We start from the raw sequence: 26,472 nt of genomic DNA on the forward strand, positions 1-26,472 counted from the left end.
AAAGAGGGATGGGGTAGTGAGAGAGAAAGCCAGAGATGGCAGAAAGGAGTTTAGGGGCCATACAGATACACAGGCTGGGGAGGGTGCAGATCCTTGAGAAGTGGAACACAAAGAAGGCCACATTCTGTGGTGTCAGCTGTGCTCCTCAAGCTCACTGACTGTTTCATAAAGATACACAGGCAGATGTCCCAAAGGCACAGATCAGAAAAGGAAGGGGATGTGGCTCCAAATGGCCAAAGAGACTTGCTAGGCATCTCAAGTCAGAAAGAAGTCTCTTTCTTCCTTGGATAGCCAAAATTACTTTAGTCCAACCAAATTGCTTCTCCCCACTGCCACACTGCAATTCTTGGTTGAGTTAACATCAATTCTCTACAATTTCTCACATTTCTACACTCTCTTTCCACACCACAGTTATGGCCTTGTCTCCTCCTGCCCAGTCCTTGCTTTCTTCACTAGCCTCCGATCTATATTTTTCATGTTGCTTGCCAGGCAAGAGAGTGTTTTTTCTAAAATTATTATCTTTGCTCAACTCACTTAGGAAAATGTTTATTGTTTGGATTGTCATATCTACTGAAAAATGATGTTTGAGCTCAAAAAAGCACCATAACATAGTTTTAAATGTCTTGAATGACCTGTCCCCACTTTGCCACTCCCATACTAGAGTTTGCTGGCTCCCCAAACAAAACACGCTCCATCAGACCTTGTGCTCATGTCCCCCTTTACTGGACATGCTCACCTTAGTCTTCCCTTCACCTGGTATGAGGGTTAATACTCTCAACTTGACAGAATGTTCTATTACAACAGCATGTTTGGGAGGAATTATCTTGATTTTGATAACTGAGAAGGGATACATACCCTACAAGTGGGCAGTATCATTCCCTAGGCTTGGATCCAACGCTGGCTAAAATGCAAGATTACTAACATATATTGCCTAGTTCTTGGCTACAGAAATGTAACTTGATGCCTCAGGCTCCTGCCACAACTTCCTTGTCATAATGGACTATATTAAATGGAATTGTAAACTGGAATAAACCTTTCCTTTATCTAATTGCTTTTTTCAAAGTATTTTATTACACAAATGTGTAAAGTAACTAAAGCACTTAGTTAAAACCATACAGTGGGACCTCACCGCCTGATCAGGTGGGCACTCCTGAGGCTGCAGAGCGGAGGAGACCACCAACACTGCCCACCCCTGCCCACATCCCTGGCCCAAGAGGCAACTGTATAAGGCCTCTGGGTTCCCGTAGGGGAGGGCCCGGGAGCGGCAGGACCCCTGCGCCTGAGACACTGCCGGAACCTGAAGGAAACAGACCGGATAAACAGTTCTCTGCAACCAAATCCCGTGGGAGGGAGAGCTGAACCTTCAGAGAGGCGGACACGCCTGGGAAACCAGAAGAGACTGCACTCTGTGCACATCCAGGCGCCAGAGGAAAACACCAAACGTCATCTGGAACCCTGGTGCACGGAGGCTCCCGGAAGGAGCGGCGCAGATTTTCCCGGTTGCTGCCACAGCGGAGAGGACTTAGGCAGTACCCCACGAGCAAACTTGAGCCTTGGAACCACAGGTAGGACCAACTTTTCCCCTGCAAGAAACCTGTCTGGTGAACTCAAGACACAGGCCCACAGGAACAGCTGAAGACCTGTAGAGAGGAAAAACTACACGCCCGAAAGCAGAACACTCTGTACCCATAACTGGCTGAAAGAAAACAGGAAAACAGGTCTACAGCACTCCTGACACACAGGTTATAGGACAGTCTAGCCACTGTCAGAAATAGCAGAACAAAGTAACACTAGAGATAATCTGATGGCGAGAGGCAAGCGCAGGAACCCAAGCAACAGAAACCAAGACTACATGGCATCATCGGAGCCCAATTCTCCCACCAAAGCAAACACGGAATATCCAAACACACCAGAAAAGCAAGACCTAGTTTCAAAATCATATTTGATCATGATGCTGGAGGACTTCAAGAAAGACATAAAGAACTCCCTTAGAGAACAAGTAGAAGCCTACAGAGAGGAATCGCAAAAATCCCTGAAAGAATTCCAGGAAAACACAATCAAACAGTTGAAGGAATTAAAAATGGAAATAGAAGCAATCAAGAAAGAACACATGGAAACAACCCTGGACATAGAAAATCAAAAGAAAAGACAAGGAGCTGTAGATACAAGCTTCACCAACAGAATTCAAGAGATGGAAGAGAGAATCTCGGGAGCAGAAGATTCCATAGAAATCATTGACTCAACTGTCAAAGATAATGTAAAGCGGAAAAAGCTACTGGTCCAAAACATACAGAAAATCCAGGACTCAATGAGAAGATCAAACCTAAGGATAATAGGTATAGAAGAGAGTGAAGACTCCCAGCTCAAAGGACCAGTAAATATCTTCAACAAAATCATAGAAGAAAACTTCCCTAACCTAAAAAAAGAGATACCCATAGGCATACAAGAAGCCTACAGAACTCCAAATAGATTGGACCAGAAAAGAAACACCTCCCGTCACATAATTGTCAAAACACCAAACGCACAAAATAAAGAAAGAATATTAAAAGCAGTAAGGGAAAAAGGTCAAGTAACATATAAAGGCAGACCTATCAGAATCACACCAGACTTTTCGCCAGAAACTATGAAGGCCAGAAGATCCTGGACAGATGTCATACAGACCCTAAGAGAACACAAATGCCAGCCCAGGTTACTGTATCCTGCAAAACTCTCAATTAACATAGATGGAGAAACCAAGATATTCCATGACAAAACCAAATTTACACAATATCTTTCTACAAGTCCAGCACTACAAAGGATAATAAAGGGTAAAGCCCAACATAAGGAGGCAAGCTATACCCTAGAAGCAAGAAACTAATCATCTTGGCAACAAAACAAAGAGAATGAAAGCACACAAACATAACCTCACTTCCAAATATGAATATAACGGGAAGCAATAATCACTATTCCTTAATATCTCTCAATATCAATGGCCTCAACTCCCCAATAAAAAGACATAGATTAACAAACTGGATATGCAAAGAGGACCCTGCATTCTGCTGCCTACAGGAAACACACCTCAGAGACAAAGACAGACATTACCTCAGAGTGAAAGGCTGGAAAACAATTTTCCAAGCAAATGGTCAGAAGAAGCAAGCTGGAGTAGCCATTCTAATATCAAATAAAATCAATTTCCAACTAAAAGTCATCAAAAAAGATAAGGAAGGACACTTCATATTCATCAAAGGAAAAATCCACCAAGATGAACTCTCAATCCTAAATATCTATGCCCCAAATACAAGGGCACCTACATATGTAAAAGAAACCTTACTAAAGCTCAAAACACACATTGCACCTCACACAATAATAGTGGGAGATTTCAACACCCCACTCTCATCAATGGACAGATCATGGAAACAGAAATTAAACAGAGATGTAGACAGACTAAGAGAAGTCATGAGCCAAATGGACTTAACGGATATTTATAGAACATTCTATCCTAAAGCAAAAGGATATACCTTCTTCTCAGCTCCTCATGGTACTTTCTCAAAAATTGACCATATAATTGGTCAAAAAACGGGCCTCAACAGGTACAGAAAGTTAGAAATAATCCCATGCGTGCTATCGGACCACCACGGCCTAAAACTGGTCTTCAATGACAATAAGGGAAGAATGCCCACATATACGTGGAAATTGAACAATGCTCTACTCAATGATAACCTGGTCAAGGAAGAAATAAAGAAAGAAATTAAAAACTTTTTAGAATTTAATGAAAATGAAGGTACAACATACCCAAACTTATGGGACACAATGAAAGCTGTGCTAAGAGGAAAACTCATAGCGCTAAGTGCCTGCAGACAGAAACAGGAAAGAGCATATGTCATCAGCTTGACAGCACACCTAAAAGCTCTAGAACAAAAAGAAGCAAATACACCCAGGAGGAGTAGAAGGCAGGAAATAATCAAACTCAGAGCTGAAATCAACCAAGTAGAAACAAAAAGGACCATAGAAAGAATCAACAGAACCAAAAGTTGGTTCTTTGAGAAAATCAACAAGATAGATAAACCCTTAGCCAGACTAACGAGAGGACACAGAGAGTGCGTCCAAATTAACAAAATCAGAAATGAAAAGGGAGACATAACTACAGATTCAGAGGAAATTCAAAAAATCATCAGATCTTACTATAAAAACCTATATTCAACAAAACTTGAAAATCTTCAGGAAATGGACAATTTCCTAGACAGATACCAGGTATCGAAGTTAAATCAGGAACAGATAAACCAGTTAAACAACCCCATAACTCCTAAGGAAATAGAAGCAGTCATTAAAGGTCTCCCAACCAAAAAGAGCCCAGGTCCAGACGGGTTTAGTGCAGAATTCTATCAAACCTTCATAGAAGACCTTATACCAATATTATCCAAACTATTCCACAAAATTGAAACAGATGGAGCCCTACCGAATTCCTTCTATGAAGCCACAATTACTCTTATACCTAAACCACACAAAGACCCAACAAAGAAAGAGAACTTCAGACCAATTTCCCTTATGAATATCGACGCAAAAATACTCAATAAAATTCTGGCAAACCGAATTCAAGAGCACATCAAAACAATCATCCACCATGATCAAGTAGGCTTCATCCCAGGCATGCAGGGATGGTTTAATATAAGGAAAACCATCAACGTGATCGATCATATAAACAAACTGAAAGAACAGAACCACATGATCATTTCATTAGATGCTGAGAAAGCATTTGACAAAATTCAACACCCCTTCATGATAAAAGTCCTGGAAAGAATAGGTATTCAAGGCCCATACCTAAACATAGTAAAAGCCATATACAGCAAACCAGTTGCTAACATTAAACTAAATGGAGAGAAACTTGAAGCAATCCCACTAAAATCAGGGACTAGACAAGGCTGCCCACTCTCTCCCTACTTATTCAATATAGTTCTTGAAGTTCTAGCCAGAGCAATCAGACAACAAAAGGAGATCAAGGGGATACAGATCGGAAAAGAAGAGGTCAAAATATCACTATTTGCAGACGACATGATAGTATATTTAAGTGATCCCAAAAGTTCCACCAGAGAACTACTAAAGCTGATAAACAACTTCAGCAAAGTGGCTGGGTATAAAATTAACTCAAATAAATCAGTTGCCTTCCTCTATACAAAAGAGAATCAAGCCGAGAAAGAAATTAGGGAAACGACACCCTTCATAATAGACCCAAATAATATAAAGTACCTCGGTGTGACTTTAACCAAGCAAGTAAAAGATCTGTACAATAAGAACTTCAAGACACTGAGGAAAGAAATTGAAGAAGACCTCAGAAAATGGAAAGATCTCCCATGCTCATGGATTGGCAGGATTAATATAGTAAAAATGGCCATTTTACCAAAAGCAATCTACAGATTCAATGCAATCCCCATCAAAATACCAATCCAATTCTTCAAAGAGTTAGACAGAACAATTTGCAAATTCATCTGGAATAACAAAAAACCCAGGATAGCTAATGCTATCCTCAACAATAAGAGGACTTCAGGGGGAATCACTATCCCTGAACTCAAGCAGTATTACAGAGCAATAGTGATAAAAACTGCATGGTATTGGTACAGAGACAGACAGATAGACCAATGGAATAGAATTGAAGACCCAGAAATGAACCCACACACCTATGGTCACTTGATTTTTGACAAAGGAGCCAAAACCATCCAATGGAAAAAACATAGCATTTTCAGCAAATGGTGCTGGTTCAACTGGAGGGCAACATGTAGAAGAATGCAGATCGATCCATGCTTATCACCCTGTACAAAGCTTAAGTCCAAGTGGATCAAGGACCTCCACATCAAACCAGACACACTCAAACTAATAGAAGAAAAACTAGGGAAGCATCTGGAACACATGGGCACTGGAAAAAATTTCCTGAACAAAACACCAATGGCTTATGCTCTAAGATCAAGAATCGACAAATGGGATCTCATAAAACTGCAAAGCTTCTGTAAGGCAAAGGACACTGTGGTTAGGACAAAACGACAACCAACAGATTGGGAAAAGATCTTTACCAATCCTATAACAGATAGAGGCCTTATATCCAAAATATACAAAGAACTCAAGAAGTTAGACCGCAGGGAAACAAATAACCCTATTAAAAAATGGGGTTCAGAGCTGAACAAAGAATTCACAGCTGAGGAATGCCGAATGGCTGAGAAACACCTAAAGAAATGTTCAACATCTTTAGTCATAAGGGAAATGCAAATCAAAACAACCCTGAGATTTCACCTCACACCAGTGAGAATGGCTAAGATCAAAAACTCAGGTGACAGCAGATGCTGGCGAGGATGTGGAGAAAGAGGAACACTCCTCCATTGTTGGTGGGATTGCAGACTGGTACAACCATTCTGGAAATCAGTCTGGAGGTTCCTCAGAAAATTGGACATTGAACTGCCTGAGGATCCAGCCATACCTCTCTTGGGCATATACCCAAAAGATGCCTCAACATATAAAAGAGACACGTGCTCCACTATGTTCATAGCAGCCTTATTTATAATAGCCAGAAACTGGAAAGAACCCAGATGCCCTTCAACAGACGAATGGATACAGAAAATGTGGTACATCTACACAATGGAATATTACTCAGCTATCAAAAACGAGTTTATGAAATTCGTAGGCAAATGGTTGGAACTGGAAAATATCATCCTGAGTGAGCTAACCCAATCACAGAAAGACATACATGGTATGCACTCATTGATAAGTGGCTATTAGCCCAAATGCTTGAATTACCCTAGATCCCTAGAACAAACGAAACTCAAGACGGATGATCAAAATGTGAATGCTTCACTCCTTTAAATGAGGAAAAAGAATACCCTTGGCAGGGAAGGGAGAGGCAAAGATTAAAACAGAGACTGAAGGAACACCCATTCAGAGCCTGCCCCACAGGTGGCCCATACATATACAGCCACCCAATTAGACAAGATGAATGAAGCAAAGAAGTGCAGACCGACAGGAGCCGGATATAGATCGCTCCTGAGAGACACAGCCAGAATACAGCAAATATAGAGGCGAATGCCAGCAGCAAACCACTGAACTGAGAATAGGTCCCCTATTGAAGGAATCAGAGAAAGAACTGGAAGAGCTTGAAGGGGCTCGAGACCCCAAAAGTACAACAATGCCAAGCAACCAGAGCTTCCAGGGACTAAGCCACTACCTAAAGACTATACATGGACTGACCCTGGACTCTGACCCCATAGGTAGCAATGAATATCCTAGTAAGAGCACCAGTGGAAGGGGAAGCCCGGGGTCCTGCTAAGACTGAACCCACAGTGAACTAGTCTATGGGGGGAGGGCGGCAATGGGGGGAGGGTTGGGAGGGGAACACCCATAAGGAAGGGGAGGGGGGAGGGGGATGTTTGCCCGGAAACCGGGAAAGGGAATAACACTCGAAATGTATATAAGAAATACTCAAGTTAATAAAAAAAAAAAAAGAAATACTCAAGATAATAAAAAAAAATAAAATAAAATAAAAAAAAAGAAATACTCAAGTTAATAATAAAAAAAAATGGGGTTCAGAGCTAAACAAAGAATTCACAGCTGAGGAATGCCGAATGGCTGAGAAACACCTAAAGAAATGTTCAACATCTTTAGTCATAAGGGAAATGCAAATCAAAACAACCCTGAGATTTCACCTCACACCAGTGAGAATGGCTAAGATCAAAAACTCAGGTGACAGCAGATGCTGGCGAGGATGTGGAGAAAGAGGAACACTCCTCCATTGTTGGTGGGATTGCAGACTGGTACAACCATTCTGGAAATCAGTCTGGAGGTTCCTCAGAAAATTGGACATTGAACTGCCTGAGGATCCAGCCATACCTCTCTTGGGCATATACCCAAAAGATGCCCCAACATATAAAAAAGACATGTGCTCCACTATGTTCATCGCAGCCTTATTTATAATAGCCAGAAGCTGGAAAGAACCCAGATGCCCTTCAACAGAGGAATGGATACAGAAAATGTGGTACATCTATACAATGGAATATTACTCAGCTATCAAAAACAACGGCTTTATGAAATTCGTAGGCAAATGGTTGGAACTGGAAAATATCATCCTGAGTGAGCTAACCCAATCACAGAAAGACATACATGGTATGCACTCACTGGTAAGTGACTATTAGCCCAAATGCTTGAATTACCCTAGATGCCTAGAACAAATGAAACTCAAGACGGATGATCAAAATGTGAATGCTTCACTCCTTCTCTAAAAGGGGAACAAGAATACCCTTGGTAGGGAAGAGAGAGGCAAAGATTAAAACAGAGACTGAAGGAACTCCCATTCAGAGCCTGCCCCACATGTGGCCCATACATATACAGACAAGATGGATGAAGCAAAGAAGTGCAGAACGACAGGAGCCGGATATAGATCGCTCCTGAGAGACACAGCCAGAATACAGCAAATACAGAGGCGAATGCCAGCAGCAAACCACTGAACTGAGAATAGGACCCCCGTTGAAGGAATCAGAGAAAGAACTGGAAGAGCTTGAAGGGGCTCGAAGACCCCATATGTACAACAATGCCAAGCAAACAGAGCTTCCAGGGACTAAGCCACTACCTAAAGACTATACATGGACTGACCGTGGACTCTGACCTCATAGGTAGCAATGAATATCCTAGTAAGAGCACCAGTGGACGGGGAAGCCCTGGGTCCTGCTAAGACTGAACCCCCAGTGAACTAGACTGTTGGGGGGAGGGCGGCAATGGGGGGAGGGTTGGGAGGGGAACACCCATAAGGAAGGGGAGGGGGGAGGGGGATGTTTGCCCGGAAACCAAAATATTATTATTAAGTATTAAATAAATTAAAAAAAAAACTGAAAACAAAAAAAAAAAAACCATACAGTGGTTTGAACAAGAATGGCCCCTATAGTCTCAAATATTTGAACATTTGGTTTTATTTAAGAAGCACTAGAAGGTGTGGCCTTGTTGGAGGAGGTTTGTCCCTGAGAATAGGCTTTGAGGATTCAGAAGCCTACACTAGGCCCAGTCTCTGTCTCTGTCTGTCTTTCTCTCTGTCTCTGTCTCTCTGTCTCTGTCTCTGTCTTTGTCTCTCTCTCTCTCTTTCTTTCTCTCTCTCTCTCTGTGTCTGCCTCTTACATTCGGATTCAGATATAAAGTTCTCAGCTACTGCCTCTATACCCCATCTGACTGCTTCCCACCCTTTTGAAACTATAAGTAAGTGTCCCAATTGAATTCCTTAATCATAGTATCTCTTCACAGCAATAGAACACTAAGATATACCACTTCCTCCAGGAAGTTTTCCTCATTTGAATCCCATATTTACGTTGGGGACTGTCCTCTGTCCAGTACTACCACTTCTCATATTAAAGTACATTCCAAGTGACTTAGAAATTGCCTGGCACAGTCTCTTCATCTGCCCAACATGTGATTCTTCTCTGTCCATCCTAGACAGGAAATTCCTCAATGTCAGAACCTACTAACAATGTATTCCCTGAGGAGTGGCCAACACTTAGCTGATGATATTGATAATTAATAAATATTGATAATTATCAATAATTATTCAGAAAACGCATGAAGCCTGCAAAGGTTAACAGTAAAGAGCCCTGTGTGTCATGTTCACTTCTCAGGTAGTGTCTTAGGGTTTTACTGCTGTGAACAGACACCATGACCAAAGCAAGTCTTATAAGGACAACACTTAACTGGGGCTGGCTTACAGGATCAGAGGTTCAGTCCAGTATAATCCAGGCAGAAAGATGGCAGCATCCAGGTAGGCATAATACAGGAGGAGCTGAGAGTTCTACATCTTCATCTGAAGGCTTCTAGCAGAATACTGACTTCCAGGCAGTTAGGATAGGGTCTTAAAACTCACACCTACAGTGACACATCTACTCCAACAAGGCCACACCTTTAAATAGTGCCACTCCCTTAGCCAAGCACACTAAAACCATGACAGGTAGACAGCAGAAAAGAAATGCCCAAAGAGGCTTGGCAACAATCCTCAGGAGCAATCCGAATAGCTTCAGAGCAAGGAATAATGCCAAGGGTAAACAGAAGGGCAAAGCTGAGGACAATCTGCAAAGTGACAGGCACAAGCTTACATGCCTAAGGTTGCTAAGACAAAGGCAGGGACATAAAGCTGCAGACAAGCCAAACCCTGAAGACAAAGTAATCAAGGAAGCATGAAGATAGAGGAGTGTCAAGAACAATACTGTCTCTGTGTGTGCATGTGCATGCATGTGTGTCTGTCTATATGTGTGTGTCTGTATGCATATCTGTGTGTGTGTGTGTGTGTGTGTGTGTGTGTGTGTGTGTGTGTGTGTGTGTACCAGACATATATACCAGATATATCTCAAACTCCCAGTCAGACCTTACTCCCAAGAGTACTTGGCCAGCAGCAACCAGACTGGATGAAGAGGTGGGGGGAGAACAAGTGGTTGAGTGGACAAGGAAGTGGACATAGGAAGAGTTGAAGGAACGAGTGAATACAATCAAGATACAATGTATGGACTTCTTAAGGAATTAAATAATGTTATTTAAAGATAAATCCCTCTTAATGTTTTAGAAGGGGCCTCCCAGGTCACAGAGCAAATGAAGTCAGCTGACTGGGGTCACTTAGTACTCTAGAGCACATGAACTTCACCACCATAGTGTCTACCTTCAGATTCACCAGAATCCTGCTGGTACAAAACCCTCAGATTTTACACAGGTAAGTGTAAAATAGGTAGCTTTGGCCTTCCATCTAGTACACAATGTCCCAAAATCACATGGGACCTAGAAAATATGGTAGAAGAGACTCTTGTGAGAAAACGTAATAATATGTGAGTCACATGCATCTCAATCCATATTGAAAAGTGCAGGAGAACAAAAAGGAGCAGCCTTGCTTTGTACCTAGGCTCTCTTCACATCACTGCTAAATACAAGGTTGTTTCAGGTTGCCATGGTATTAACTTAACTCATCACAGTTTAGAAAATGCATTGAGAAATCAAGCTTAAAACATTAAATTACTTTTCATAAGACATATGCTTCTTATGCAATTAACAATACATTTGGTGTCAGCAAGCTCTAATCTTAGAGCATTTATCTGCAACCATCAACCAGCTGACGAAAATTCAATTTCCACTCGGCTTCTACTTTTCACAGTCAATTCTCCAAGGCTAGGTATTGTATGATCTCCCTAAATACTAGTTTCCCTGTGATAAAAACAGATTACATGCACAGAAAATGCTAGTACAGTATATATATATATATATATATATATATATATATATATATATAGAGAGAGAGAGAGAGAGAGAGAGAGAGAGAGGTGTGTGTGTGTGTGTGTGTGTGTGTGTTATGACATTAAAGGGTTTTGTGGGGCTTACTTTTGTTTGTTGATTTCTTGTTTTTTGTTTGTTTGTTTGTTTGTTTGTTTTTGAGACAGTGCAGCTAGCCTTAAACTCACAGAGATCACCCTGGCCCTACCTTCCAAATACTGGGATTAAAGGCATATAGTCACGATTCCTTGGCTTCAGATCAAAATTTTACGGAAAAACAATTATCTTAGGACAGACTGAACAAGCACCAGACTGCATATTCTTTCAGAGAAATGACCATAAAATCCTTTATATTCTCAAATTACAGATAATAGGTCAAAGCTTATCAAAGTGTGTACTGACTAGTTTTATATGTCAACTTGACACAAGCTGAAGTTATCACAGATAAAGGAGCCTCAGTTGAAGAAATGCCTCCGTAAGATCCAGCTGTAAGGCATTTTCTCTACTAGTAATCAAGGAGGAGGACCCAGCCCATTGTGGGTGCCATTCCTGGGCTAATAGTCTTAAGTTCTATAAGAGAGCAAGCTGAGGGGTTGGGAATTTAGCTCAGTGGTAGAGCGCTTGCCTAGCAAGCACAAGGCCCTGGGTTCGGTCCTCAGCTCCGAAAAAAAAAAAAAAGCACACACACACACACACACACACACACAAAGAGAGCAAGCTGAGCAAGCCAAGGGAAGCAAGCAAGTAAGTAACATCCCTCCATGGCCTCTGCCTCAGCTCCTGCTTCCTGACCTGCTTGAATTCCAGTCCTGGCTTCCTCTGGTGATGAACAACAAGTGGAAGTGTAAGCTGAATAAACCCTTTCCTCCCCAACATGCTGCATGGTCATGATGCTTGCGCAGGAATAGAAACTGTCTAAGACAAAGTGCATACATAGAAAATCAAATACACTTAAAATATGGAGTCCAACATAGCTTTGTTCAAAGAAGCCACTGCTGGATAGTGCAATTTCTCACTGTGGACTACCGAAATGTTCCCAGGATCCTCTTGTGGGCATAGCAATGTCTATTTCCAAAGACCCACCAAGGAAGCACCATCATGGCTGAGAGTCCACAAGTCTCCCTTGTTTAATAGAAGACACTTCCACATTTAAACCACTAACTACTAACAATGCCAGGTCACATCTACAGGAAACCAATGCTAATGAGAGTTCAGTAGCAAATGTCCCGGTATACATGTTCCATTTTCAGCTCAGTCCAACTCTTCTTACTTTGAGCAATTTGTTCTTCAAATGCTTTCTAGCCTTTGGATAGTCATCACTGTAACTACACGCCAACTCCCACTGAATTCATATCCCTCCTTGATTTCAATCTTGCATGTATCCATCCTAATGACATCTGAGCTCTCCTCCCTGAGGACACAGACATGGTATGATCACAGGGCTTCAGATGTACAACCCAATACATAAGCTTTTGCGACACCCACTCTCTCTCTACAGGGTGTTGCCCAGGCAGCAGGTGCATCTGCTAGAAGCACAGAGGTCTCTACATCCTTCAGCCTTCCACTAACAACCTCATGGAGAGTATGCCTGACCTGTCGCTTTATTACTTAAGAGTTTTTCCTCATACTTCAATATGAAACTGTAGAAAACATTTCCCAGTCCTGTTTTGTTTAAATATGTGTAAAACATGTAAAAATGAGGCACTCTTATTTTAGCCCCTTGATCAGTTTCATTTCTTTAGTTTACCACTGATAAAAGGAAAACAGTGGAGTGACTCATCTAATAGCAATATCCTCCTGTGCGTAGGTTGGAAAACAGAATTCCACAGGACACTGGCAGTATCTGAGAGAAGCCAGTAATGCTTACCCGGATGTATGCATCCTGGTGGTGCTTAGCGAAATACAGCATGTTGTCCAGAGCCAGCATCCCGGGAGGGGTCTGTGTAAAGTCCATGGCAGGATTGACATGATTCTGTGAGGAGAAAAAAAATGTTCCCACCATTAATTCTCCATCAGATGACATCAACCACAAAATAACTGAGATCTCCCCTCAAGATGTAAGCATCATGAGGTGGATGACAGTCACAGATGCTGGCATTGTCTGCCTCTCTGCATGGATGGGGATCCCCTGCCCCCAGCAAGAAGAGCATTTACACATGGGATTGGAAGACATAGTTGGAAATCAAATATAAGGTTAGACAAGTAACACTCTAAGAAAAATAAAATACTATGTGTTTTATAATTCTATGGTACTACACTGAATTGAAGCCAATGTCACTTGGGAGAGCAGCTGTGGGGAGAGGCCCCAGTTCTGTCATTTATGACAGAAGCTAACCCCAGGAAACCACAACCTACGAACATCTTCTTCCCCCTCGAATGTGAGGCCAGGGATGATCATGACTCTTGATTGGCTTGTGAGCCATACAGGGTTAGACAGGTCTCTAAGCACAGGCAGTGGGAACCATGAAGATACACACAGGGTTCTGGTATCTGCCTGCCCTCGAGAAGAATAACTAGCATGAGTTATCGCACACAGTTATGCCAACGAGAAGTTGAAGCCCAAATGATCTGCTTTATTCCACAGGTCACCAAAACCAGCCCATTCCACATAGACCTAAACAGTGAAGGGATTCAAACAAACAAACAAACAACCCCAAACCCGTGATCTTTATTTTTTATATGTTAAAAAATATGAAAGAAAGAAAAGATTGCTGAAGACAATTTGCTCTTGCTGTATAGAAAGACTGATTTTTGTATACTGACTTCATAATGTTCAACTTTGCTGAATTCACTGAGTACTAACAGGTTTGGGTTGGTGGTTGTTCTTGTCATGAGATAAGAAATCCTATAAATGGTGGAAAGTGTCATCTTCGAATAGGAACAATTTGACTTCTTTTCCAGTATGAATGACTTTCTTTCTCTTACTCTAATTATTCTGGTTGGTACTTCCAATACTGTACTGAATAAGAATTATGAAAATGGGTACCCTACTCCACCATATAAATTATAACAATATGAGATAATGTATTTGTTAAGTCACTAGAGGTAACATTCCACAATTTACAACTACTTCAAAACATCATGTTGTGTGTGATAAAATTCACACAATGCCAGTGTAGAAAATTTGCATAGAACTTGTGGGAGTAGCTAGCCAATGTCCAATTTGACTCACGGTCCAATCCACAAGAAAGAACCAACACATAACACTGCTTGGGTAAACAAGAACCAGAGACTAGATAGCCCAGAGACCTAGGTAAAAACAAATACTACTTGTCTAAAAAATTAAATCCATGAAATAAAAATCAGTAAAATGATCTTTAATGATATTCTGCTACACTCATAGATCAGTGCCGTATTCAGTTGTCATCGGAGAGGCTTTCTCTGGCAGCAGATGGGAAGAGATGCAGAGACCCACAGCCAGACATTATACAGGGAGAGAGAGTGTCTAAACTGGAGCGCTCCATCAAATTCCTTCCATTAGAGCTCAGGGAATCACACTGAAGAGGAGGCATAAAGCTTATGAGAACCAGAGGGGATGGAAGACACCAGGAGGACAAGACCTCTGGATCAGCTGAGTAAGGCATATATGACCTCACAGAGCTGAAGCAGCAGGCCAGGGCCTACATGGGTTTGCATCAGGTTCGTTCTCTCTCTCTCTCTCTCTCTCTCTCTCTCTCTCTCTCTCTCCCTCTCCCTCTCCCTCTCCCTCTCCCTCTCCCTCTCCCTCTCCCTCTCCCTCTCCCTCTCCCTCTCTCATAGACATTAGCTTAGTAATTTTCTGAGACTGCTGACCATGAAAATGAGTGGATCTCTGACTCCTGTGGCTGTTCTTGGGACTCTTTCCCTCCTGTGGTGTTGCTAAGTCCAATTCTGATATGATATTGTTTACTTCATCTTATATTTTATTTTTGTCATGATTGGTTGTTATCTCTAAGCAGCTGTCCTTTCTAATGAAAGACAGAAAGCGAGTGGGTCTGGAGTGGAAGGGGAGGTAGGAAGGAACTAGGAGTAGTCAAAGAAGGAGTAAAATATAATCAAGATATATTGTATGAGAAAAGAATCTACTTCAAGAAAAAAGTTTCAAAAAAGAAAAGAAACATTAAAGTCAGACTTCAAATAATCAAATATGATGAGGTTTTTTGCTTCTTTAAATGGCATTTTAAAACTTCCTTAAAATGTATATAACTTGCATGAAACAAGTATTTTCATTATATATCTAACTACTTTCTAATAAACAGCTTCAGTCTCTTTTGCTAGGGAAATTTGGTCAGTAGTGATTCTTTCTAACTTTAGTATCAGAAGGCCTTTTTATTCACTGCTTCGAGGTTCAAACCACCTTCAATCACACATTTGAATAATGTGTTCATTTGAATAAGAGTTCATGTCACTTGTCTTTCCCAGGATGATCTGAAGTTTTATTTGAGAACTAATTAAGATTATCTAAAATCCAGGAAGAGTGGTTCTGTCTGTAGCCCAGAGTTCCTGTTTCCAAACATCCAGTTCACCATGTGTATCCAGTGAGTTATATTATCACAGTGGTTTGGATGTTGTTATGGCACTCCAGCCTAATTTGTGCCATAAAACATTGGAGAATTTTTAAAATACTGAGGATCAACTACTAAGGAGAAAGAAGTACCTAGCTCATGGAATTAATATAACAAAAAGAAATCATTTGGCATTTCAAACAGTGCAGCTCAGTCTTTTTAAAATTATGTCTGTCTACATCTATGTGTGGGTTTGTGTACCTGTGAGTGCAGCTGCCTTCAGAGGACAGAATGCATTGGAACTCCCGGAGGTGGCATTTCAGCTGGTTATGAGCTGCCCTATATAGTGTTGGGAACTGAACTCTTGCTATGGAAAGAGCAGTACAAACTCTCAACCACAGAGCTATCCTTCCAACCCCAGTTTAGTCTTAATTTAATATTTATTGGAGTGAGAGGATTTAATCATATCCAACTGAAAAATGAAAATCAAAGTACATGAAATTATCCAATGGAGATTCGTTAACTTTAATTATTTAGAAAAAGAAAGGAGTAAAATTTGCTCCATGTAGACAAACTAGTTATTCTGATGCATCTGGTTTTCCTGAGTCCAGGTGAAAGTACAAGAATTGCTCCTCACTGAGCAGTTTAAGGTGCTGTTGCTAACTTTCACCTTGTGAGCATTAAATTTTACCACATCCCCATCAAGCAAATGTCACTGCTGTCCTCATGTAGCCCATAAGAAACTGTAGCTAGATGCCTCCACATGCCAGCACAGGACCTCAGAGCATGGATTTGACCAAGACTTGGCAGCATTTTGGGTTTCTACATTTTCTCTTTCACAGTTTAGAAGCTGAACATATTTACTTTTGTACTTCTAGCATTTGGACTAAAAGTTTACTTCACAAAATTATGGGCCACCAAGCAGCATGGGCTACCCAACAAGACTGAGTGCTATAAAAGAAAACAAACTAATTTCTAGTATTAGCCTATTCATCTATTCCAACAATAAATAAACAGGAAACCAAGCTGTGACTGTTTATGTACTCTCAGCTACTCGGGTGGCTAAGACAAGACACTATCAAGTTTATAGTTTTTCTGGGATTCAAAGTCATCTCAAACAACTTAGTGAGGGCCTGTCTGAAAAAGAAAACTTTACAGAGGGCTAAGAGAATACCCAAGTGCCAGAACATTGGTCTAGCAGCCATGAGGCCCTGGGAAAAAATCCCCATACTAAAGAAAACACACTCACCTGAAAAACAAAACAAAACAAGACTCTGAATTCACAATCTATTTCTAATAAATAACCCACTTAAAGAATCTGACTAAGAGAAACCCCTATACACTAAGAGTTATCACTGTTGCTTGAATTTCACACTCAGACCCTTGAAGCTTTCTTCTATCAAACATTCTTTCCTGGCCACATATTCTGCACACTAAATACAGTACTGGTATTCAGAGGGTCCTTATAATGAAAGAAAAGGATTGGAGGGAGGCATGGAGGGAGACAGAGAGGGATGGAGAGATGAAAAGGGAGAGGAAAACTAAGGGAGAGGAAGAGAGGGGGGAAGAGAAGCAATTCTCTGCATACTTCAATCACCTCTAGACTATTTGTGTTATCTAATATGTCAATGATATAAAATGATGTTATGTTGTACTAATAGAAAATGATGAAAGAAAAAGCTTCGTGTTGAGTACAGAAGAAACTTCTTTTAAATATTTTCAATCCATGGTTGATAGGCGAAGAACCACCCATGGATGCAGAAAGCTGACTGTAACGGATATCTAGAGGTCCTTTAAGGTACCATGTAGCCAGTTGGTATATAATAAAAATCTCTTATCATGTTGCAGATGTTACCTTTGGATGCTACCTCTCCACTCTCAGCAAACCATCACCAGGTTTATGAAGTAATTCTCATCTCGTGAAAAAAGAAAACTGAGACACTGACAGTTTGTGCAGCTTGTCAGTTTCAGAGCCAGTATGTGGCAGAGCCAGAACCAGAGCCAAAACTGAGCCATTGTGTACCAGAGCCAGAGGCTGACTCTAGGATGTAGATAGGAGGCATAATCTTTTGTCGACAGGTTGCTGATCAATATATCATTGCTGTAAATTTCACAGTGAAATCCAGTGCAGGTCCCTCACTGTCTATTCTCAGTGCACATCATTCCCCCAGGCAGAATGCACCTGTGATGCAGCCTATTTAGAAGGAGCCCTAACTTCTTCATCCCTACCAGACCTTATAACAGAGAAGACTCTCTGTGTCCTATTGGTCTTGAAAAAAGAGGCTCTTACTACACAACAGCCAATTAGAAAGTTGCTTTTGATTATTCAATGAAATGTTCCAATTAAGAAACATCACTGTACTTCAGATGAAGGATATCCTATTTTGTTGGTGGGTAAACTGTTCTTCTGTCTGGTTCCAAGTACCATGATCCCTGTCTCCTGAAATGATACTTTAGCTTCTGTTCCTTAATAGTGAGTGACATCATTTTACATGCATAGATTTTTGATAACAAGAAAAGGAATAGAAGTACAGGCCTACATAGTTGGGAGTTTTCTGTACTGTCACAAGAATAAAACCTATGCTGAGATCCCAGTAAGACCAAGGACTGAACCATTCCTTCACTGATGAGATGCTCTGTGGACAGATTCATTTTCTTTGCTTGTTCCATGTTATTTCTTCCCCCTGTCTTGAAAAGAAGGTATAAGGTTTTGATGAATAGCCTGAAATTTCCCCTTGTTTTACTGCAAAGCCTGTGCACCTCTACATTCTTCTGAGATGTCATTTGTTAGCTCCCAAGGAAGTGGTGCTCCATGAATCACAGCAGACAGCACTCAACTCCCAGGGGATGGGGAACAGAATGGATGCTTTCTTTCTCAGAGCACCAGAGTCTATATTTGGGAAGCAATGTACTGACCAGCAAGAGCTAGAGCAAGTAGCTTTAGGGTGGACCTAGGCCTCGGGCTAGCAGGTGTTGGGATCTCCCAAGAGATTTATTGAAGAACCAAGTGCTGTCACTCACTGCCAGACTTCAATGTTAGCACGGGCTGAGTTATGACCTTGCATCTCTAATAAATTCTCAGGTGATATACCTGTTGTTGGTTGTGGGGGAACACTTCAGCTCATCTCCAGTTACACAGACAGTATCAGAAGCTGGAGAACTAGGTTTCCCAAAATCCCAAATCCCGTACAACATATACTGCATCACATTTAATTCACTGGTTCAATGTCAGTATACACGCTACTGTCACCTGCTGTGTGTTTAGGCTGTGCATTTAACAATGCATTTATTCAGAAAAGGGGAATTATAATTTAAAAGGCTCTTATTTTTCCTATTTTTTGAGCATACAGAGCATGCATTGTCACCATAATGGGAAGTGATAATCGGTCAATATTTTCTACTCTGGGGTGCTTCCTGGTTGGGGTGCAGAGCTGGTAACAGCCTCAATGATTTTTAAACAATCCCTGTTTTTCAATTACCAATGCCATGCTAGTCCTTCATTAGTGTGGATAATAAAGAGATGATTGCAATAATGCTTGCCAGATGGCACATCATGGGGAAAACCTTGGAGGATTTAGGAGTTAATATTTGTACTATATGAGTGTCTACATTTGTTCAACAAATATAGCATCATGAGCAACCTTTAAAACAAATCATATTTAATGAATATTCATTTAGCAATGAAAATGCCCCATTTGCAAACATTGTTTAATCAGGCAGTAGAAGGGCATGTTCTTCGGGGGGAGGGAAAGTCACGTAGAGCTAGGAGCAATATGCCTCTCTCTTCATCTCCTCAACTCAGGAGTACTAAGTGCATGATACTTCATCAAGCTCTGTACAGCTAGAATACAGCCTGAAATTCTCTGGGGGGCTGTTAAAAGTCCCAAAGTACATTCCACACCCCACATTAGTGAGAAACTAACTGGAAGCCAAGCAATTAGATTCTTAAAACCCATGCATGATTGTGATGCCCCAAAGACACTGAGAACCACTTTTCCAAACCAGTGGTTCTCAAACGGGAAGGAATGTCAGAACTTCCCTGAGGCTGGGGTAAAGCCTGGTATTTATGGTTCCATGGGATCAGACAAAGCTGATATAGAAATGAAGCTGTGTAGAAACCTATGACCCTTTAACCTGAGGAGACATAAAGTAACTGGCAGACTGGCTCCCCATGACAGGAACAGAAGACAGGCTCATGAAGCTAAATGTGTAAGTAGAGATACAGGGACTGAGGAGAGGAAAAGGTGCAGAGCAGGCTAGCCAAAGCTAAACATATGTAAGGAAACCTTATGGAAATTAGTGTATATCCTAATTTAATTTTTTTTTATTTTGAAGTAGTTTGAACAAAAGTACCCTACATGGGTGATTCCAGAAAGCAGGGATTACTAACTGAAAATCTCACAGCCAGGCACAGGATACAATTTATTGGTCAGAGAGGCTCCAGAGGCACTTAAAACAACACAGGCCATTGTTATTGCTCTTGGCGACTTACGTGACAAGACACTCACTTTGGATGTGAGACACGGAGAAAACAATCTTGAGTTGACCAGGAAACTTTCTCTCTGCCAGAAAGTACTAGGAAAAAAGACGTTATCCTACTCACTGCTGGACCTCAGACTTTATAATCCTGATCTGCCAGAATTGTGTTCATTGCTTCAACAGTTGGACAGTTGTGGGGATAACCAACTGCTTTCTGATTGGATATGATGCCTGCTACACATGATGTCACGATGATAATGGACTAAACCTCTAAAACTGTAAGCCAGCCACAATTAAACATTTTCCTTTATAAGAGTGGCCATAGTCATGATGTCTTCAATAAAACCCCAAAACACATATTCATAGATATTTTTCAAAGTTTCCAATTGTGCAGGTGTACCGAAATGAAATTCAGCAACATATACATTGAAAATTACCTCTTAATTCACAACTGAGATATAAATTGCAAACAACTAGACTCTTAAAGTTAGTCACCATAACCAAGTGCAGGGAGCTATGGATCTCTGTTCTTGCTGATGCAGTATGAACCTCCATGTCCTATACCAGGTCCTGGAATAGGCAGCAACTTTTACTGCAATGGCTGCTCTAGGCAAGGCAGAACACACATTCAGTTAGCAAAGCTCACAACTTTCTCTGTTGCTTTCACCTATTTGTATGATGAGGCCTTGAAAACATTTGACCTCACAATTTCTCACATAACTCCTATATCCTCCAAGTAGCATTGAGGAACTTCCCATTTTAGCCTTGGTCTCTCTCCATTAAATGCACTAAGAACCTATAATTTTGCTGCTAGTGGTAGCTCAAGACTGAAATGGCAGCAAGAGGTCCCTGCAAGTTTGAGGGCAACCTGAAGGATTCTTGGATCAGCATGGCTAAACAAAAACTCAGAAGGGTGACAGAGAAGGCAGCATGCCTCATCTGTCAGTGGAAGACCGCAAACATGATGAGAACAGAAACAAGACTGAGCTGACTGGAGCAGTGGTAGTGCCAGCACCATGTTAGGTGCAGAATTCAGAATTTCAGATAATCCTCCAAGTCCCCAAAGAGACAAGAGTTAGAAAAGAGAAGGATGCTACTCTTATCTTCCAGATGAGGGTCAGGACTAGAGACTTCTCCAAAGCCACAGTTATTAAATGTGACTGCTTGGGCAATTTCTTGTTTTGTTTTGTTTGTAACAAGTTCAGAAGAGCTTCAGAGAGCAGGAAGCAAAAATGTACTTACTCAAAGAAATGATGCTTTGAAAGCTAAGCACACCTCTACAGAACAAAGGAAATCTGGCTTAAGAATAATTCATGAGAGTCCAGTTCTTCATCATTAAAATTTGATTCTTTGAGTAACTCACAAAAAATCCTCAGGACAAAACCACCGAGGATGATGCTTGAAAGTCCGGGCCCCAGCATTTCTACTTCACAGTAGCCTATCAATCTCTGCCCTTGGTTGCGGTCTCTTCCCTGTGTGCCTGGAACCCCCTAGTCCTCTGCAGACTGCTCTAAGTCTCTTCACCTACAAGCCTGAACTCCTGGCCTGAACCCCAGGTCTGCATCTCCTTGATCATTTCAAACAAGTTTGTTGGATGATGAATCTAGTTCAGCTGAACTGTGGATTGTCTGCAATTACCACTGTCACTTGGGGAACCTCCTCCCTGGGAATGTTCCACAGCCTAGTCTAAAGGGTAGGGACTAAGTTCAAAAGGTACTAAGTTCAGAAAGTAGAAAGCAAGAAAGGACTTACTCAGAGAAATGTAACGACAATGTTTAGAAATTTAAGCACACCTCTACAGAACAAAGGAAATCTGGCCTACATAAACATGAACACACATATACACTTATGTATGATTTATATATTCTGACCACATGTACAAGACAGTTTATCAGGGAGCTGAGGAGATGGCTCTGTGGTTAAGAACACAGAGTGCTCTTGCAAGGACTCAAGTTCAGTTCCCCACACCCACATCAGGCACTTCTCTGCCACATATAACTCTAGCTCTAAGGGGTCAGCTGGCCTCCGTTAAGACTCCTCAGGCAGCACCTGTGCATAGACCGACCTCCTACATATACACATGATAAAAAATGAGAAAAACTTTTAAAGTAGAATCCTTCATCAAAAAGTCCCTATGTGTGGCCAGTGACATGGCTCAGTGGGTGAAGATGCTTCCCACTGAGCCCGATGACCTGACTTCCATCCCCAGGATGTACATGGTAGAATAAAAGAACTAATCCCTCAGTTTTCCTCTGACTTTTCACATGTTTATACACACATGTGAGTATACTATACACAAATAAATAAACATTTAAAAACTGCACTTAAACTTCAGGCAAAAAATACTGCTTTAAGTAAGCTGTAAGACATCAAAAAAGGACTTTGCTCTATTATGCATAAAATTCATGAAACTCTGAGTTGACTCCTGTCATTATCTTGAAGACACAGAGTAGAGACTCACAGAATAAAAGGATAAACAAAACATGGTTTATTTGGTATGTTGATTAGTAGGCAATACACAGAATTACCATAAAAACTCAATTAAAATGCCTTGCGAATAAATTTCCTTTAAAATGAAGCTGGCTAAAGTTTTTTGTTAAAGCCTTTATGAATAAGGAAATTGTTGTCAGGTTTTATAAAAATACCCACATTTTTCTCTACTCCGCCAAGCATATATGGGACTATGAACAATCCAAAGAGCACCCTGCACTCTGGGTAACAAACATCCGGTCTCTCATCTGCCCTCACTCCCCAGTTCCTTTTTGTCCCATTCCCTGTTATTATCATCTGTTATCACTTCAAAACTAGGGGTGGAGCAGCGGTAGACATCAGATTCCTCTCTCCCCCATCTACAGGGAATGCAGAGGCTAAGCCATCCAACAAAGGATAAACTAATGTGCAACAATCAACACATGTCAGGCCTTGCCTAAGCATCACCGACCCCTTTCCTGTCCGGCACTTTTTCCCATCTGTCTGAGCAGGTTCTGGCACAGAAGAGCCATTGGCACGAGAAACAAAACCTACCAAGGGGGACCCAGGGACTCAGCCTCCTGCAGCTGCTATCTCTAACAAGACATCCTTCCAGGCCTTGTCTATCAGCAGAAAGGCTCGGATGGAGCCAACGGCAGGAACGTCATTGTGGGAGCAGATGCTGAAACACTCTTAATATGATAATGGACGGCGAGCACTCAGCCAAGCTGGGGTGGGTGGGGTGGAAACAGAATGTCGCTCAGGTGCCGAGCTGGGTCCATTAGTTATTTTCTACAGATGTGCATCTAGTTTCTTTTTTTCTTTTCATTTATAACTTTAAATAGTTCTTTTTAATCAAGCAGAGAATGATCTGTGGTCTGCAAATTACATGGAATTCAATTCCTATGTCTATAATGAAGGATTTTTGGAATTCAATCATGCTCACTTGTCTAGAGCTGATTAGTAATAAAAAACCTTCAGATGGCTAACAAAGCCCAAACATTTGTCACCTGGCCTCTGCAGAAACCATTTTCCAGCCATTGTTATAAACACTGGGCCAAAAAAAAAAATAATAAAATAAAATAAATAAACTAAACTAAAACCCCAGTGTTTTACTCCTTGGACATCACTATGGCCCTTTTGTAAGTGTTCGGAGTGTTTATTGTAATGATATTTCGGATTCCTGGTCATTTAACTGGAAAACTCTATTCTGCGAAGACTATACTGAAAGGAGGGATTCTATTAGCAGCCTTCACTGTCTCTGAAGGTCCCCTTCTCCTTTCCCTTGCCAGCTATTTTCACAGAGTCTCAAGTTCCCAGTAAGGACTCTCCTCCTTTTTCCTGTCCAAGAACCTCTCAAACGTAGCAGAATCTGGCTTTTTAGTTTGGAGGCCACAGTTCCTTTCCCATACAAGCTCATTTTAAATATTAACAAACCCTGGAGAAGAGAGGTTAGCCATCTTGCCCACATTCAAATTGATCACAGTCCTGGGATTTGAACTCAATATTATACAGTTTGTGTGTTAAACTTACACCTTATAGGAAACATTAGTTAGCTACACAGCGGAGTATCTATTTCTGGACATTTTTATCTTTTCTATTATGTACAGAGTAATTATTACATGTGACAAAGACAGAAGTGTAAATCTATGTTAAGTTTATTTCTGTACAGTTTCTATAGTAGTACATGTCACTTTCCTATGAGTATTTTATCCATAACCTTCTTTATATTTTATTATGTAGATTAAGATAGATATTTCATAGCTATTTTTAAATGCACTAAAGGGAAATTCACAAGTATATTAATAATGATTATAGTGATGGGAAGATGGATAATACATCTTGGGGTTCATAGTTTCCTAATGAAGGTGCATTGATTTTTACTTAATTTTGACTAGGGGTGTTACACAGCATTCTAACAAGAAAACAAATTCATTCCATAGCCGAACAGAAGAATAGCTTGGATCTTCATCCTGCTCCTTCCTGCTTGAGTCTTTCTCAAGAACTTCTCTGTGAGTAAGAGTCCAACTATGCCAGAGAGACATGCTCTGGTCAGAAAATAGCATGGACACAGAATGTCTTTATTTCGGAGAGATAGAAGGAGAGAAGGGGCATGGGGACAGACCTCTATAAGATCACTCCCAACACTATAAGAGCAATACGAGATCCTCTTTTGTCTTCAGCTGCACCAGGATGTTTACCAATATGCCTGACCTGCCAGAGTGGCTCAAGAGAGCATGAAGGGACCAGCATTCTGTATTCTCACTCTTTCAGCTAGCCTCTCCTTATAGTTTGTGCCACACTTCCCAGTTTGTCCAGTTATTCAGAACCATAGGATCAGGGCTCCAGCCTGGGATATCACTTTAACACCAACAAAACAATCTTAGTCCAGCTTTCAGGGATGGCCTGGCAGTGCTGGGAAACCAACATGATTCTGATGTAGCTTCCCAGTGCTGTATAACCTATAGCACCCAGGTTCCTACACTACCCAGGTGTATAACCTATAGTACCCAGGTTCCTACACTACCCAGGTTCCAGAAGCCTGGAGAGAGCGGCAATCGAGCCGCCAATATCCGCCCAATTGAGTTCAACCTAAGAGCAACAGAATGCAAGGAAAGGGTAACTGGAGATGCTGAAGCAACTAAAGATAGAACCAATCAGGGCTATGAGTAAAAGACCAGAGAAATTGCCATAGTTTTAGTTTGAACTTCAGAATAAATAGTTTTAAATTAACCTTTTAAAATTGCACTTTGCGATACCACACTAAAACTAGCATTATAGGAAGAAGGCCTCTAAGTTCTGTCTTGTGAGCATGAGATGGCTATTATACTCATGAACAAGGCTTACTCAAGACTGGGCTCACCTACACTCAGTCATGGGTGAAGGAGGGTTAATAAGGTCTGTGGTGGCTGGTTAGCTTGACATACCTGGAAAGAAAGAATCTCGATTGAAAGACTACAACAGCTTAACCTATAGACACTTCTGTGGGGCATTTTCTTGATTACAAACTAATGGTTCCACTCCAGGCAGAATCATCCCTAGGCCAGTGGGCATGAGCTGTGTCAGAAAGGAAGTTGATTATTATCTTGAGCACCAATCCATGGTTTCAACTTCAGTTACTGCCTCGAGCTCCTACCCTGGCTTCTTCCTAAGGTGAACTGTAAACCTATAAGGCGAAGTAAATCCTTTCCTCCCGACATTGATTTTGCTTGGCATTTTATCATAGCAACTGAAACTAATCCAGGACAAGGTCCGATCAGTCCTCAAGAACTACAGGCAGCTGATGGCTGCTTAAGGAGGGAGAATAGACACTGGTGAGTTAGACATGATCCAGTGGAGAGCATCATACTCATCTTCATCCCTGGTCAAAATTGTCAATTACAAAAGAAAAAGACATGATAGTGGAAAGGGCTTGTTGGGAAGATTAGGGATTGGGTGAAGAAGATGAGGAAAGCTGAATTGGGGAGATAAGTGTTGCCAAAATGGGTTATACAAATGTATATAAAAAAACTGTCAGATAATAACAGTAGCAAACAGAGGATCAAGGCCAACAGTTTTGTTGCAGCCCATAAAAACCTGCCTAGCTACACATATAGGCATGCATCTCCCTCAGCCTGGGAGTAAAGACCTGAAACAAGTACCAACAGAGGCAATAAATCCCCCAGAAGAATGAGAAGTCTTGGAAATGTTAAGTAAATACCATGGAGATGCTGAGTGGCCCCTAACCTTAGCCAAAGGATTAAGTGGAATTAAGAACTACTATTTACTTTAAAGCTTTTATTGTTCTGGTGACCCTCAT

General features: G+C 41.2%; 1 protein-coding gene across 9 annotated transcripts in view; it reads right to left on the minus strand.

Annotated features, from left to right (window-relative positions):
- Window positions 1-26,472, minus strand: part of Elmo1 (engulfment and cell motility 1) — a 536,338-nt gene that overhangs the window by 250,313 nt on the left and 259,553 nt on the right. For all 9 annotated transcript variants that reach the window (XR_010058900.1, NM_001395578.1, XM_063276615.1 and 6 more), the window contains one exon: window positions 13,109-13,213. Coding sequence is in view for 8 of the 9 variants with exons in the window: in NM_001395578.1 (NP_001382507.1) it covers window positions 13,109-13,213 (105 nt within the window). In the remaining variant the exon portion in view is untranslated. The remainder of the gene's footprint in view (window positions 1-13,108; window positions 13,214-26,472) is intronic.

This window comes from Rattus norvegicus, chromosome 17, assembly GCF_036323735.1.
Source record: "Rattus norvegicus strain BN/NHsdMcwi chromosome 17, GRCr8, whole genome shotgun sequence".
NCBI classification, from domain to species: Eukaryota; Metazoa; Chordata; class Mammalia; order Rodentia; family Muridae; genus Rattus; species Rattus norvegicus.